This window comes from Pecten maximus, chromosome 14 (genome assembly GCF_902652985.1).
Source record: "Pecten maximus chromosome 14, xPecMax1.1, whole genome shotgun sequence".
NCBI classification, from domain to species: Eukaryota; Metazoa; Mollusca; class Bivalvia; order Pectinida; family Pectinidae; genus Pecten; species Pecten maximus.
In genome coordinates, this window is record NC_047028.1 from 5,595,336 (window position 1) to 5,613,575 (window position 18,240).

General features: G+C 36.7%; 1 protein-coding gene across 1 annotated transcript in view; it reads left to right on the forward strand.

Annotated features, from left to right (window-relative positions):
* LOC117342752 (orcokinin peptides type A-like) overlaps nt 1-3,649 on the forward strand; it is a 49,261-nt gene extending 45,612 nt beyond the window's left edge. The window contains exon 2 of the mRNA XM_033904990.1: nt 2,400-3,649. Coding sequence (XP_033760881.1) covers nt 2,400-3,300 — 901 coding nt within the window. The 3' untranslated portion in view covers nt 3,301-3,649. The remainder of the gene's footprint in view (nt 1-2,399) is intronic.
* The last annotated feature ends 14,591 nt before the right edge of the window (nt 3,650-18,240 follow it).

Genomic DNA, 18,240 nt, shown 5'->3' on the forward strand with positions numbered 1-18,240 from the left:
ATTCCCATTTGACTCCTCTTGCTTATTAACACGAAAATAAGTCCAACGCGAAATATAAGTAATTTACAGTGAATGATTATTTCCTCCTTAATTACTGAAGCCAAACCCAAAATTCTTGCTGATATACATACAATGAATATGTATCATCTTGATAAATTTCTATAATCGAGTTATTGATCAACACCTCGAATGGTTTACGTTTATATCATAAAAATAAATAAATAAAAAGAATACTACACTTATATTTGAAAATATTTATAAATACGTATACGTTTTTATGTAAAGGACATGTTTTGATATTAGTACTACATATGTAGAACCTAGATACATATGTTTGTCATGTGTTTTGTAATGAATGTGTCTCACATCTTTTAACGCTTGTATCACACTTACATTATATCTGAACTAATCAAACTATTTATACCGTCAGTCAATGCACATCTCACAGTAAATATGTTATGCGTAAAAGTATACATAACACTCGACAATTTGATCAATAATGATAATGTAAATGTCAATGTTAAAATGCAACAAATGTTATATACAAAATGTATGACGTCATTGAGTGTTAATTACGTATCTATAGCGAACTCCGAGTAACAAGGCGATGAATTGGTGATATTGGCGGTACGTTGTACTACAGAGTGGCCGGGGACAATTGGTGATATTGGCGGTACGTTGTACTACAGAGTGACTGGGTACAATTGTGGGATTGATACCGGAGTAATCCATTGTCATGACATCCTTTCAGACCAATGGATGACATCGTTGTTTGTTGTAGCTTGTATAACACCCTTTGAAAACTCCGACAAACGACATGCTGCTTCCCCTATTGCCTCCGCCGTATCGCTAACCTGGTGGCCTTAATAGTTTATCAAATCACTGAACATTTACAAGCCAATGAATATAAGTTCTGTCACAGACGTTTGCGGTATGGCTTCGTTCGCAATGTTTCCCCGGGTCCTGTTACAGTAGTCCCCGACCAAATTGTACCCAGAGGATGATACCGACATTGTCATACCAGTGTCGATATAGCAGTACTTAAATCGATCAAAGTGTCGATAACAAAGTTCTGAATATATTGTGACTATATTTGAAGATATTATGTAACATTTGTGTCCTAACTGCAAACAATTTTAAAACTGTTCACATGTTACAATAAAGGATCGATCTGCGTTTTTATTCCAATACTGTACATTTAGAATTGTACACATGGGACATATTACCACAAAGTTATGGGATTAGCTAAATGATTTTGACTTTTCTTATGTGAATTTTGTTTCCCCGTATATTTTCAGCCATGCCTTTCCTCCTATCTGCAAGTTACTTTTGAACGCATAGGCAAGGTCAATTTGTTAGGTAGATTTCAAATTCCTCATAAAAAATTTTGAGGAAATTATTGGCTAGTGTTATGCTTCCATTCATACTATCACTGTCTTTTTCGTGTGTGATATTAAGGTCGAGGATTTTGATGGCCGTTGATTGAGACTGCATATCACTGCGGTTCTCATTATTATGGTGGGTGTCACTGGTAACGCTTAAGGACTAAATCAGCCAATCCGCTGCTGTATCACCTCAACAAGTCCCTAACGAAAATGTGTTTCTGATATTTGTAGTTATTTTCAGGTAATTGACATTTGTAATGGGTACTTCCTATATACGAAAGTAAAGTAGTGTCTGAAGATTTGAAAACAAAAATATACATTTCTACATAAAATAAAATGACGTAGGACGACATGTGAAAAAGGACGGGAATTCCCCAGGTGGGGGCTACTCCGTTCACTGTTAATGTCAAGGTTACTGTCTTTCGAGTACTGATGTGCTCATTTGTACCATTAAACATATACAATAACAAAATCAGGTCGCGGAGACTTGTAGCTTTTATTTGATATCATTCACATCATTTGAACTTCGAATGAGTGATTGAGGAGATGGGGTCACATGAAATAATATGTAGTAACCTAGTAAGTTATGCGAGTCCTTATGATGCTCTCTACGTCTTCTGTTACTTTTTGAATGGTTTCCTTTATGAATAGGCTGTATTCATTTAATAATGTTTTGGCTTTGTTCATTGATTCACTGACACAGTTTTCGTCGTATTGAAAAAGATGAAACAGGTGATGTATTTGCCATACATAACTTTAGTCTATGTGTTATAGCCCAGTATTAAATACAATTCGATAAAAGTAATGTATGAATGCTAGATTTAAACATGTATTGCTGAATAAGGATAATGCTACTTATAATACTTTCAGTTATGTTATACAGTTTTATTGTAGGTGTACATGTAATTGTAAGTTGTATAACAGAAAAATCGGGAATAAATAACTCTGTATTAACGTTGAGAGAGTTTTGTTACGTCATTCATAATTGTGATTTTTTTTCACTTTTCTTTTCAGTTTCACCGATATAGAGGACGATGGTGTTGGTAGAGGGAAACGCGGTATAGACAGAGTCGGCAGCGGTCTGATAAAGCGGACGTTTGGTGACGACACCAAGCGTGCAGTGGACAGCCTAGGAAGTGGGTTGTTTAAACGCGGGGATAGTGTCATAGACAAGCTGCGCCCAACAGTCGAGTTTCTCATTTTACAGTCTCTAATGGAACAAAATGGACACCAGCAACAGGAAAAACGGATGTTGGATAAAGTCGGGATGGGATTGATAAAGAAACGTCTTCTTGATCGAGTAGGAATGGGTCTGATTAAACGGCCTTTAGACCATTTGGGTACGGGTCTTATTAAGCGACAACTAGATCGAGTAGGAATGGGATTAATCAAACGAATTCCAGATTACATAAACCCTATAAAAGTGATTGGAACTCCAAAACGAAGCATAGATCGACTTGGTGCCGGATTGATAAAACGCTTCGACGACGAAAGTGCACCAGAAAAGAGAATGCTTGACAGAATGGGATCAGGCTTAATCAAGCGTGCTGATGACATGGACGATGGACATATTGACGATAAACGTCTCATAGATAATTTGGGATCAGGTTTGATCAAACGTCTGAGTGAAGACGAAAATAGAAACAACAAGCGAATGTTGGACAGAATGGGATCTGGATTGATCAAACGTCTTACTGACGATGACTCAAAGGAAGAGAAGCGAATGCTCGATAGAATGGGCTCAGGTCTAATCAAGCGTTTCAATAACAACGAAAACAATGAAATGGACAAACGTTACCTAGATAGAATGGGATCCGGATTAATAAAGCGCATGAATGACGATGACGTAGGAATGAATAAGCGTTATATCGATAGGATGGGATCTGGTCTAATCAAACGATCTGATACCAAATGAACGGGTAGACAAAATGATGTTGGACAAAATCGTTACTGGCCCTGCACGATGAGGTCTTGTACATTTTATAAAAATGATATCTTCTATTGCGGTTATCATCAACACGCTTTATAATTGTTGTTATTTTCCTACGAAATTCCATGTAATGTCATTTATCATGAGATATATGTTAACTTGGTCGCTTCATTGAGACGAAATATTCATTTAATTCTATTGTTTTTGTACATAAAATGATATTTTATATAATGTACCTGTGTATATATGAGATGACTAATGATCTTCTTAATGAATTACATGTATACTGTTTTCTTCTACTGCATCACAAGAATAAAGTATTTATTACAAATAACGACATGTTTCCTCACTGTAAGCAAGCAAATGTGAAAGAGTCCAGGGTCTTTATATATAGTCGATTCTAGATCAAAGTAATTCTATTAATCAACTTGTAAACATTTTAAAAACAAGTATTTTGCCACATGGGTTATATAAGTATATTTATATATCATGTCCTATGCTTACATAACAATGATTGGCTAATAAATTATGGTGAAGTATGTACTAATATTTCCTTTACAAAATGAAACTAAGGTATAAGGAAACATACTTTATGTTTTGAAACATTTGAGTTTTGTTTGGTATTCGTCTTCTTTTGCTCGTTTTTGTGAAGAAGGTAAGATTAAGTCTTTGGTGTCAGGAATAAATAATTTGCCTTTGAAAAAACATTTGTAAAACCTAATCGAAATACATTACATAAAGAACATGCTCACTTCTAAGTGCAATTAACTACTAGTACATGCCAAATTGAAAACACGGGATACGTTCTCAGAACAAAAATTAATTAGATATATAGTCTAATTAAGTTTTTGAATTACTCGATTCGTGCTCAATAATGTATGGTTTGCATATACACATAAAAAAATATCAACCAATCATTGATCTGTAAGCATAAGGCATGATCTATAAATATACTGACATGTACAAAATGACGACATCAACCAATCATTGATATGTAAGCATAGGGCATGATCTATAAATATACTGACATGTACAACACGAGGATATCAACCAATCATTGATCTGTAAGCATAGGGCATGATCTATAAATATACTGACACGTACTGTGTAAAACGACGACATCAACCTATCATTGATATGTAAGCATAGGGCATGATCTATATATATATACTGACACTTATAAAACAAAAACATTGCCCAGTCAGTGATCTGTTTATCTGCACTGACGTACGAACAATATTCGGGCATTCTGACGATTTTCCAATAACACCCTACTGAGCGTTTCTTGTCATCGAAATATACAGAAACCCTATATATGGCACAGAAACCCTATATATGGCACAGACACCCCATCTATGGCACAGAAACCCTATATATGGCACAGAAACCCTACATATGACACAGAAACCCCATATATGGCACATAAACCCTTTATATGGCACACACACTCCATATATGGCACATACACCCTATATATGGCACAGACACCCTATATATTGCACATACACCCTATATATGGCACAGAAACCCTATATATGGCACAGACACCCCATATATGGCACAGACACCCTATATATTGCACATGCACCCTATATATGGCACAGAACCCCTATATATGGCACATAAACCCTATATATGGCACATAAACCCTTTATATGGCACAGAAACCCCATATATGGCACATAAACCCTTTATATGGCACACACACTCCATATATGGCACATACACCCTATATATGGCACACACACTCCATATATGGCACATAAACCCTATATATGGCACATACACCCTATATATGGCACAGAACCCCTATATATGGCACAGACACTCTATATATGGCACAGACACTCTATATATGGCACAGAAACCCCATATATGGCACATAAACCCTTTATATGGCACACACACTCCATATATGGCACATACACCCTATATATGGCACAGACACCCTATATATTGCACATACACCCTATATATGGCACAGAAACCCTATATATGGCACATAAACCCTTTATATGGCACATAAACCCTTTATATGGCACAAACACTCCATATATGGCACATACACCCTATATATGGCACAGACACCCTATATATTGCACATACACCCTATATATGGCACAGAAACCCTATATATGGCACATAAACCCTTTATATGGCACAGACACCCCATATATGGCACAGAAACCCTATATATGGCACATAAACCCTTTATATGGCACAGACACCCCATATATGGCACAGAAACCCTATATATGGCACATAAACCCTTTATATGGCACATACACCCTATATATGGCACAGACACCCTATATATTGCACATACACCCTATATATGGCACATACACCCTATATATGGCACAGACACTCTATATATGGCACAGACACCCCATCTATGGCACATACACCCTATATATGGCACATACACTCTATATATGGCACAGACACCCCATCTATGGCACATACACCCTATATATGGCACATACACCCTATATATGGCACATACACCATATATATGGCACATACACCCTATATATGGCACAAACACCCCATATATGGCACATACACCCTATATATGGCACATAAACCCTTTATATGGCACAGACACCCTATATATTGCACATACACCCTATATATGGCACAGAACCCCTATATATGGCACAGAAACCCTATATATGGCACAGAAACCCTATATATGGCACAGAAACCCTATATATGGCACAGAAACCCCATATATGGCACAGACACCCTATATATGGCACAGACACTCTATATATATATTGATTTTATAAGTTCAAAAACAGTCGTAACAATCAATCATAATTTAGAATATCATATTATTTGTGAAACTAAACTCACTCACATAGGGAACAAAATAACAGTGCAATCAGTAAGGATCTAAGGTCGTTTGATATCAGTTGATATAGATCTAGATATTTTATCAAGGAAGCATGATCCAATATATGTTTACTTTCTTCAGACCTCGGTAAGATATCTTATCTCTTTTGATTTTTCTATTCAATAATGATATAAAGGTAAAGATTATTATAGACCTTGTGCCTTTTAGGGGCAAAACCTTTTATTTCAATAGATTGAGCAATTTTATGATAGTTTCTAAATATGTGTGATGATCACATTTGCTTATATTTTCATATTACTATTTTATAGCATGCTAAACCCGGAAGATAAAGATTCATAATATCAAAACAATGGAAAACCACTAAAACAAGAAGTATGATTGCATGTACTGCAAAATCCATATGGCCCGGAAGTTAAACGCATCTATATATGCTATGCTATGAAAACAATTGTGCTTGTGCTACAATGGAAAATATACAAAAACTGAGCCGAACATTGTCTTTGGACTCCAAATAAAAAGATCACCCTAATCACAATTAACAGTAGAGAATTACTCTCGTTTTGAAAAATCATGTACCCCAGAATTATTTAATACTTACCTTACTTAATGTTGAAATAAGGTTGAGGTCAGACAACTAGTGTTTTAAATATAGTTTTGAATTGAAGATAGCTTTACAGGAAGTCCACGTACTACACCTAGATAGCAACTGTCCTGCTTAACCTACCTATGGAATTTACAGATCCCAAAGGATTCGCCATTCAAGGAATTCTTCCCATTTTTGCGATTACCGTTACAAATATCGGCTACTGTCGGAAAGTTTTCGCGAGATGCAGGTTGATGAATGTCATTGGAAAGTATTCCGTTCGATATCATGATCTAATTCGTCAACATTCTATTTAATATATTGTCAAGTTGCGATATGAAGTCAAGTGCGTTGACACTTGTTGAAATGCCTAGTGTTTCTGTTGTCACCATCCTTACTCTCATTGAGACAGTAACTTAGTCTAGATTTGGTTTCGCCGTTTTGTTGATATTCTTTGTTGATTTTGATTTAGAATTATGATTTTGTTGTTATGTCGATATTCTTTGTTGATTTGGAGTTAGAATTGTGGTTTCGTTGTTATGACGGTATTCTTTTTTTTTTATTTGGAGTTAGAATGAAGGTTTCGCCGTTTTGTTCATATTCTTTGTTGATTTTGAGTAAGAATGATTGTTTCGACGTTATGTCGATATTCTTTGTAGATTTGGAGTTTGAATTATGATTTCGTTCGTTGATATGTCGATATTCATTGTCGATTGTGGAGTTGGAATTACGGTTCCGTTATTATGTCGGTATTCTTTCTAGATTTCGAGATAGAAATACGGTTTCGTTGTTATGACGATATTCATAGTTGATTTTGAGTTGGCATTATGGTTACGTTGATATTCTTTGTTGTTCCTGTGCTGTATGAAAACAATCCGTAATCGTCATTTCTCAGAAAATAATGTCGTTACGACGTCGCTGCGAAGCTGCCTTGGGTCTTCAGTTACGTTTAAGGATTTATTGGCTATTGTTGACGAGATTGTCTGTCACACCATTGTTATACTGTTATATACTATTTGTCTGTTATTTCCTCACGTGCTTTGTTTTTTCTGTCGATGACTCCTTGACTGCTGTACTCAGTTGACCCTGGCTATTATCAGGACTTTAAACTCCGTAAAACAAACCAATTAGCAGTGTGGTAATGAAGAGAGGGGACAATCCGTAGTAATTACCTCTTGGTCATCAAACTGATGAACGGACATTGTCTTAACAGATCGGCTCAAACTATGGTCATCAAGACTCTCATGACTTGCCTTACATTGTACTTAGGATTAGGACCAACGGAATGGGTTCAGTATGGACAAACTGCTAACAATGAGCTTCATCACTACTATGAGTACTGTTTTACGGCATGTATTACGTACTGGTGTCATCAACTCGGTTACCATAAAATTACTTATTTCCTTCCCATCGCTCTACTGGGAACATTTCCCATGTCGTAAACACTTTCTATCTTAATGACTGATCTCGCTAATGATCATTTAGCTTGATAAAAACAAAAGTGCACTGATCCTGACAAATATATGATTACCAATTGACCGATATATGACCTTTTCTTATTGTGGAGATCTTCGTGATGTAGGTATATTTTGTAGAAATGTTGAGCTCAAATTTCAGCTATATTTAAACCAGTACTTGTGTGAAACCAGCGAATAATGATCATACCGACAAACACACTCAAAGGGAAACATAACAGTAAAACAGACAGCGTGGCAGTGCCAGGCAAAATTGCAAATTAAAAATGATATATGTAGTTAGGAGGATAGAATATAGAAAGAATAAAAAGAAGTGTACAGAAAATCAAGAACAATGAGCATTTCCATGTACATTTCCGCATTTGAGCCAAGAACACAATGGACGACATATGCTATTATGTGGCTACAAAACAATCACGCTTTAAGAAGACGGGAAACAGGTTCAACACTTTCTGTGGATATGGTTTTGTATTAACCTCTTCAACAATTACCTATTGATACTATGGTTTAATCAATATTTTGTCAGAAAATGTAATCTACGTGATTCATACGATCAAAATCATTTTGAAATTTAAAAACGGGAGCGTTGGTTGACGGAATTAGTAATGGGCCTGACAAATATAGGAAATACACATCCTATGTTTTTTTGATACGGCGAAATGAAAACCTCTCCGACTGTTGGACTATATTAACGACTTAAGGTTATAACATACACTGTCTGTCAAAGGAAGTAAAGTAATGGGAAGCACACGACATCTACAAATTACCAGAAACAGGGCAGCAAGTCAAATTCAAGTTCCTGTCTAAGAGCAATGTGCCAACGGGGAGTCATATCAAATAGTTTTTCATCTCTAACTGGAACCGATTCTGGCGTAAGTATGCCAGGGAGGCATTTGACAAGTATTTGGATATCTATGTTGACAGTGATGACAAGAAAATCAGCCAGTACACTGCTACGATGAAGCGACAACTGTGAGAAATGCTGTTAGAGCTGTAACGATGTGATAGTTTGGATGAGTTTATAATCGAAATGTTGTGTAACAAGACCGTTTCACGACCAAAGAAGACAGTGACAATACCTGAAGGTGGACATTAAAACAAAACCGGTTATAAGAATATATTTACCAAAATGTCTATAAAACGCATATTATAAAAGCGCATATGAATAGAAGTTTATACAATATATACGTAGAAAGGACAAAGATATACATTTAGAAAAAGGCAGACTGTCAATATCGTTACGAAGACATGTGCAGCATGTGCTTAGAATATACCGTTGTCAAATTTGTATTTGGTTCTAGACAATATATAGTAAGATCAGACGGAAGAAGAATATCTGCACCTCCCCATCCAGATATTGACATTTCTTAATTTGAAGTTTTGGTCGCCTACTTCCATTAACACTTTGGGCCCTTAGCATCAATGATGAGTCCTAGAAGGACGACACAGCTGTGTGATGTCATCAATATCACTGACGAGTCCCAGTAGGACGAAATAGCTATATGATGTCCCTAACATCACTGACGAGTCCCAGTAGGACGACACAGCTGTATAATATCCCTAGTCCTAGAAGGACGACACAGCTGTATAATATCCCTAGTCCCAGTAGGACGACACAGCTGTATAATATCCCTAGTCCCAGTAGGACGACACAGCTGTATAATATCCCTAGTCCTAGTAGGACGACACAGCTGTATAATATCCCTAGTCCTAGAAGGACAAAACAGTTGTTAATGAAACCTTATGAATAAATTGCAACCGGAAAATACAGCGGAGAATATGGACAGGTAAACAAAACTGACGAATACTCGACACCAGATACATTTGTATGGAGACTCTTGATATCTATATTGACAGCGATGAAATGTACCATAACAAGACCAGGTGTTCCGGAAGGGTAAGTGTCTTCTGCTTCATCTTCAACATCCTCCGTGAGCATCTAGGTCAAATCCGGTTTCATTCACATTCTCAAAACGATAACTACGGTGGTGTCAACGAAACTACCCGTTATCGAATCCAAAACCACCAGGCACATCCACATCGCACAAGGGACTAGAATATTCCCAAATACGATATTGATGTCGATTTTAAATCATTCCCGTGGTCATCTTCAACCTGATTTTCCCGAAAGCAGGTGTTGTTATTTTGTTCTATTTGAATATCGCATCAATACAAATGCCGTGGTTGGGGGAATCATGGATGATACTATCAAGAAATAAATGACAAATTAACAATCAGAAGCATGACGCCTATCGTGAAACTGAGGTGTGCACTCTTATTGATGGTAACGTTGCCAGATAGAATATCAGTTATTGATAGATGCTGTATCTGGTTATTCGTGATTTCTACACATTACGATATGGTCAATAAAGTAAGAGAACAAACTGTCAATATATATACTGGTAAAGTTCAGGGGGTCTTTAAGGTCGTCGGTACCTGTTCTGATAATCTCGTTTGTACAATCATCCTGAAAACATAAAACAAGTCGGCCTAGCGTGGGGTACAGTTTGATTCTACGGGTATGACAATACTATAGTATTCATAGGAGCTGTTGCCTTCAATAGTACACAGGAGCTGTTGCAAGATAACTCTCCTCAACCTATAAAAGAATATGTGTGTTTAATAAAAAGGAAATGTTGCTTACACTGAATATCAAACAAATCAATAATTTCTATACCGGAACAATGAGTGGTAAAACGTGAAGTTTGCCCAATACACTCATGTATAGCCATTAGGTAAGGATTCATTTTAGACTAATACAAACGATTTGCAGGTAAAAACTGAGCACTTTCACTTGGATAATTAAATTAAACACTCTGAAACAAACAGCTACCGATATTGACAAAAAAGGGGCGAAGCCTAATCTTCCCTTCATAATTTATTGACAGAGTTTCCACCTGAAGAAGGGCTTTCCTCGACTCACTTATCTTTACAGTGTACCACTTTCTTGTCACCAGTTAAGAGTCATGCAGTAAAGAGTGGTGAAAATATAGCTTTGGGCACATTCAAAAATTTGATTACAACATGAGGTGTTCATTTCAAAAGTGGTCCTTGTAGACTTGTACTATTGTAAAATGATTAGTGAACAAATAGTTTTCACCAAAGGAAACAGAAAACGTTATCTTTTATTTAATTATGAATATTATAAATGTCCTCATTTCTAAGAAGACGTGATATTATTGTGTTGTCACAAACCCATGTCCTCATTTCTAAGAAGACGTGATATCATTGTGTTGTCACAAACCCATGTCCTCATTTCTAAGAAGACGTGACATTATTGTGTTGTCACAAACCTATGTCCTCATTTCTGAAGGAGACATGTTATTCTGTTTATATTGCAAATGTTCTCGTTTCCAAGAGATGATTCAATCTCTCTTTGCTATTTTAATTTACTCGGGTTGGAGCTCGTGTTACATGGTGGGTATATTCTAGGTTATTAGGTTTGGTTTGGTTTATTTTGTTTAACGTCCTATTAACATCTAAGGTCATTTAAGGACGGCCTCCCGTGCGTGCGACATGCATGCGTGTGGTGAGTGCGTATGTGTGTTTTGGGAGTCTGCGGTATGTTGTATTAAGTCTCCTTGTGATAGGCCGGAACTTATGCCGATTTATAGTTCTACCTCACTGAAGCTTACTGCAAAAAACCTCCAGCCGCACACCCCACCCGGTCACATTATACTGACAACGGGCGAACCAGTCGTCCCACTCCAAGCATGCTGAGCGCTAAGCAGGAGTAGCAACTACCATTTTTAATGACTCTGGTATGTCTCGGCTAGGGGACAGAACCTAAAGCGGCGAACGCTCAACTAAAGGCCAAAAGTGAGGCATTGTCAAGGGAGATATTAGGAAGGAGAAAGTTGTTCAGAAAGAAGAGAAAAGATAAGATCCCAAATTTAGTCGCCTCCTACGATCATGAACGAAATTAAGCGGAGAGCAGAAAACCTATGGCAGTCGATTCAGGCTAATGACAATGAAGAAACACACGCGTGCCTTTACTGACAGTTCAGTTATCAAGGTAAATATTTTGTTTACATGTTTACCGTATTAGTCCTCTAACGGTGAAACAAGGGAAGACTATATGTTTCCTTTCCATCTATTTTTTACGCAACACAAAACTTTACATAATGATAAATGACCAAAATATCTCCGACACGTGTCAGTTTGAGGGTTGTTTGCTCTTAGTATCCTATCAACCTGTTTGTCTATGTATCCATATTACTGCAAATTGTGTATTACACGTATTACTTACACCGTATATTCACAAATTACAAAAAAAAAAAAAAAAAAAAACTTCATTTAGTCTAGTATAAGTCATAACTAATGGGTACTGACCTCATAAATAATTCAGTCTCAATAAAGTTTGTTGCCAATGACCTAAATTAAAAAGCGTCTGTCGTGGATGAAACAGAAAAAAAACTCTCAAACTTACTGAAGACCTGGGTATCGTTTCACAAAGCTTCGTAACTTACGAAATTTGCGTAAGTCACATAATTTACGAATTACTAAGCGTTTCACAAAAACTTCGTAACTTACGAACGTTCGTAAGTTACGCAAAAACCTTGCGTAACTTTACGCCATATCAACCCTGTCGTAACTTACGAAAACAATTTAAAATCGTGCGCAACATGACCTTTTGAACAGAAAATGACGTCGTACTCATTTACAAATTAGCATAAGACAACGACTATGCCTTGTGAGCGATTGTTTCTAGGTGGAAACCGGGCTTTGAATGTCGAGGAGGGATGCCGGCAAAATACACATTGTCATGAAACTAATCGTACGCATATTCGCAGACTGTGCCAACATATGGTCTATTTTAAGAACAATATGTATGTCTATGGGCATTGAGCAAAATCTGTGAAAATTGCGTTGTTACTGTTTGTTTTACCTCATGATAAACAATAAGAATGGGAATTTTATAGAAAAATTGATCTTCTATCAATAATATGATTGTTTTGATAGAACAAAATAAAGTTCATAGTCTGTGTACGTGACCCGGGCATAGGACCGGCGTACAATTTTCACCCCAGAAGTGTCGTCCTTTTTTACCTCCAAGTTAGAGAGTGGTAGTATTTTTACCGGGAGAACGTACGATTTTGACGTAAGATACGAAAAAGTTACGAACACCTTTGTGAAACGCACTTACGAACTTCGTAAGTTTTGCGTAACTTTTTCGTAAATATTTACGATGGTTCGTAAGTTACGAAGCTTTGTGAAACGATGCCCTGGTTATAATCATATAATGTACCATCCTTGTTCCATTTTAATGATTTCGGCGGATTTTTCGTCTGTTTCATATTTTGCTCTTCTTTTGTTGATTCCGAGCTAGAATTGGTTGCTTTCTTTATACAATGTATGTTCCTAGTTGTGTAAACATATTGTTACACGGCGACACATTGTTCTAACATATTGTTATACGTGACACATTGTTCTAACATATTGTTATACGTGACACATTGTTCTAACATATTGTTATACATCGACACATTGTTATAACATATTGTTACACGTGACACATTGTTCTAACATATTGTTACACGTGACACATTGTTCTAACATATTGTTACACGGCGACACATTGTTCTAACATATTGTTATACGTGACACATTGTTCTAACATATTGTTACACGTGACACATTGTTCTAACATATTGTTATACGTGACACATTGTTCTAACATATTGTTATACGTGACACATTGTTCTAACATATTGTTATACGTGACACATTGTTCTAACATATTGTTACACGGCGACACATTGTTCTAACATATTGTTATACGTGACACATTGTTCTAACATATTGTTACACGGCGACACATTGTTCTAAAGTATTGTTACACGGCGACACATTGTTCTAACATATTGTTATACGGCGACACATTGTTCTAACATATTGTTATACGTGACATATTGTTCTAACATATTGTTATACGTGACACATTGTTCTAACATATTGTTACACGGCGACACATTGTTCTAACATATTGTTACACGGAGACACATTGTTCTAACACATTGTTATACGGCGACACATTGTTCTAACATATTGTTATACGTGACATATTGTTCTAACATATTGTTACACGGCGACACATTGTTCTAACATATTGTTATACGGAGACACATTGTTCTAACATATTGTTATAGTGACACATTGTTCTAACATATTGTTATACATCGACACATTGTTCTAACATATTGTTATACGTGACACATTGTTCTAACATATTGTTATACGTGACACATTGTTCTAACATATTGTTACACGGCGACACATTGTTCTAACACATTGTTACACGGCGACACGTTGTTCTAACATATTGTTATACGTGACACGTTGTTATAACATATTGTTATACGTGACACATTGTTCTAACATATTGTTATACGTGACACATTGTTATAACATATTGTTATACGTGACACATTGTTCTAACATATTGTTATACGTGACACATTGTTCTAACATATTGTTATACGTGACACATTGTTCTAACATATTGTTATACGTGACACATTGTTCTAACATATTGTTATACGTGACACATTGTTCTAACATATTGTTACACGTGACACATTGTTCTAACATATTGTTATACGTGACACATTGTTCTAACATATTGTTACACGTGACACATTGTTCTAACATATTGTTATACGGCGACACATTGTTCTAACATATTGTTATACGGCGACACGTTGTTCTAACATATTGTTATACGTGACACGTTGTTATAACATATTGTTATACGTGACACATTGTTCTAACATATTGTTATACGGCGACACATTGTTCTAACACATTGTTACACGGCGACACATTGTTCTAACATATTGTTACACGGAGACACATTGTTCTAACATATTGTTACACGGCGACACATTGTTCTAACATATTGTTATACGTGACACATTGTTATAACATATTGTTATACGTGACACATTGTTATAACATATTGTTATACGTGACACATTGTTCTAACATATTGTTATACAGCGACACATTGTTCTAACATATTGTTACACGGCGACACATTGTTCTAATATATTGTTATACGGCGACACATTGTTCTAATATATTGTTATACGGCGACACATTATTCCTAATGTTACCATTTGTATTTCAGACCAGTGTAAAGAGGTGGCGAGTAAAATCAATATGACTATTTTCATTCATTTTGTTTCTTGTAATGTCCTCAGGAAACAAATCAGCTATTAATTAACACAATTCGCATGTTCGTTCTGACATTAGATGTGTACTTGTGACTTTAATAAAGCCGTTAGGCCTCTAGTCGTGATTAGAAATCATTATCACGTCTTCATAAAACATGCACTCAAAAGGCATGAGGAAAGAAAAAAATCTGCAATCGTCAAACTGCAAATTAAAACACAACAACAAATTCTAAAGGAATTTTTAACACAGGCTATATTACAGTTCCTAAACAGGCGATATGTTTCAATTTGATCTTTAGAAATGTTATGACTGACGTTTATTATGTTGACATGAAGGTTAGAGGCATGGTCCTAACAACTTAATGTCATGTTAGTTGTTATACGGCCTAGTTATCCCTGGTTTAATTTTTTTATATTTTTTCTTGTTGTTATTGTTTAGTCTCTCTCTCTCCTCTCTCTCTCTCTCTCTCTCTCTCTCTCTCTGAAAAAAACTGACAACGACCTAAGGAGTGACACGAATTTATATGATATGGAAACTGTTTAGTGACATCCACTCAACATTGACGTGACAAACTCTTTAATTGTCACCGAAATAGTTTTAGAGAAATATTTGAAACACTAAGAACCAAAAAAACATTATTATACATTTATACTCTATTGCCCTGTTTTGTGTTTATTTCTTCATTTTAAATCTAGTTTAAAATTAAACACGTACTGTCAGCTTTAAACGAGACAATACAGACGAGTACGAAACGGCTGTTTCCCTGAACGCCTACATTTTGAAATAACACCCTACTGACTATGTTTGTACAGTAATTATAGTCTATTCTAGTGAAGTCACCTAAATCACCTGTGTTTTACCTGTGTATGTTACCTGTAAATTTTATTATATTTCTCATCAAAATCAAAGGTCAATATTCAATGAATATATACTGCACAAAAATATATAATATATTAAAATTAATTATGCACATAATTGTTAATACCTATCTAAATGAATTGAATTTATCAAATTAATATTTTCTATAAAATTAATGATTTTATAAAATCAATAATCATATCAAATACTTTGCTTTATTCTTAATTACAAGTTATAATCAAAAGTTTCTTTTTTTCTCATTTGAACACTGTTCACCTCTCTGACACCAAAATACCAAAGATAATGGTGTTGATAATTAAAAATAGAAGTAAGTGTTCACTTTGCTGAGATCATTAAAACTGATGAGCTGTGTTAATATAACCCAAGCTACAGATGGCATGACACTTGGAGATGAATACCCAAGCTACATGTATATATCTACATAAACTTCAAAATTAGCATCAGGGCTATCATTCTACAGTTTTTACTCATACTGTTCTTACCAACTATGGCTAATGCTCAAGTTTGTTAGGAATAGGTTAGGTGGCAATAACTTAGCATATAATGGTACACTTGTACAGGATAAAATCATCCCGTTGAGAGAGAACCTACTGGAGATGCACCACTACCAACTTCCTAGCTACTGTCAATACCCGCAACAACATCATAGTCATAGAGTTGGACGACATCTCCACACTCACGCAGGAGACCACGCCAACATCGTCGCCAAAGAGATAATGAGCTGTTTCACTGACCGCTGCCAGAGAGAAATCCGACCAATCCCAACTATTTACAACGAGGAACTCACCATACTTCGGGACGATGAATGGGATGATGAGACTAGAGCTGTGGTGGAGAAGATACCGACCTTCAATTCCTCAAAATCACAACTATACCGAGCCAGACGAAAGTTGACACCAAAGCTACCAACCACTACTCATGAGATAGAACTCGAGGGAAGATGGACAGAGACCACAACTGGAGAGCGATTCCTACATATTGATGATGGTGATCTATTCAGGATACTGGTATTTGCAACATCAGAGGACTTGCGACTGCTGATCGCATCTACTGCGATGGCACCTTCTACACCTGCCCCACACCATTCCATAGGATATACACCATCCACATCGAGATAGAAGGGCCCATATATCCAGTTGTCTACGCCCTACTACCCGGGAAAAGTCAGCTCATCTATAACAGATTCTTCTCATTACTAAGGACGTTCATGACAGACAACAACCTGCCCATGATGCCAACAACAGTATTCGTCGACTTTGAAGTAGCTGTCCACAACGCACTCCGCACCGTCTTCCCAGAGACCAACATCAAGGGATGCTTTTTCCATTTCACGCAATGCATTTGGCGAAAGGCACAGATGACTGGACTGCAACATCCCTACCGAGACAACGATGAGACTAGGAGACTGGTTCGCCGCGCAGCTGTACTGCCACTCGTACCACTACACCAAGTAGAAGATGCGTGGTTCCAAGCATTAGAAGACATCGAGGATGCTGACCTACCTGTTGACGTAACGCCATTCACGGACTACGTTGTTGACCAGTGGATAGAAGGAGACAGGACCGTTTGGAACCACTATGACAACGACGGACCAAGGACGACCAACCACTTAGAGGCCTGGCATGGGAAACTTAAGAAGATCGTTCACCACGCACATCCCAACATCTTTACCATCATACAGACATTCAAGGACATACAGGCTACTAATGAGATCACTAGACTTCAACGTCGCGCTGGAGGAACCAAACGACCCCGACCCAGGAAATATAGAAACATCGACACTCGCTTTGCCCTTCTGAAACAGAGACTGGAGAACCACACAATGGATATCATATCCTACGCCGACGCAGCCTCCGAACTTCTTCACTTAGGTTAATTGTGTGTACTGATGTAACATGAACAGTGCTTTGTCGTGTGTGCCAAAGACGTAAACAATATCAACGTTCATACAT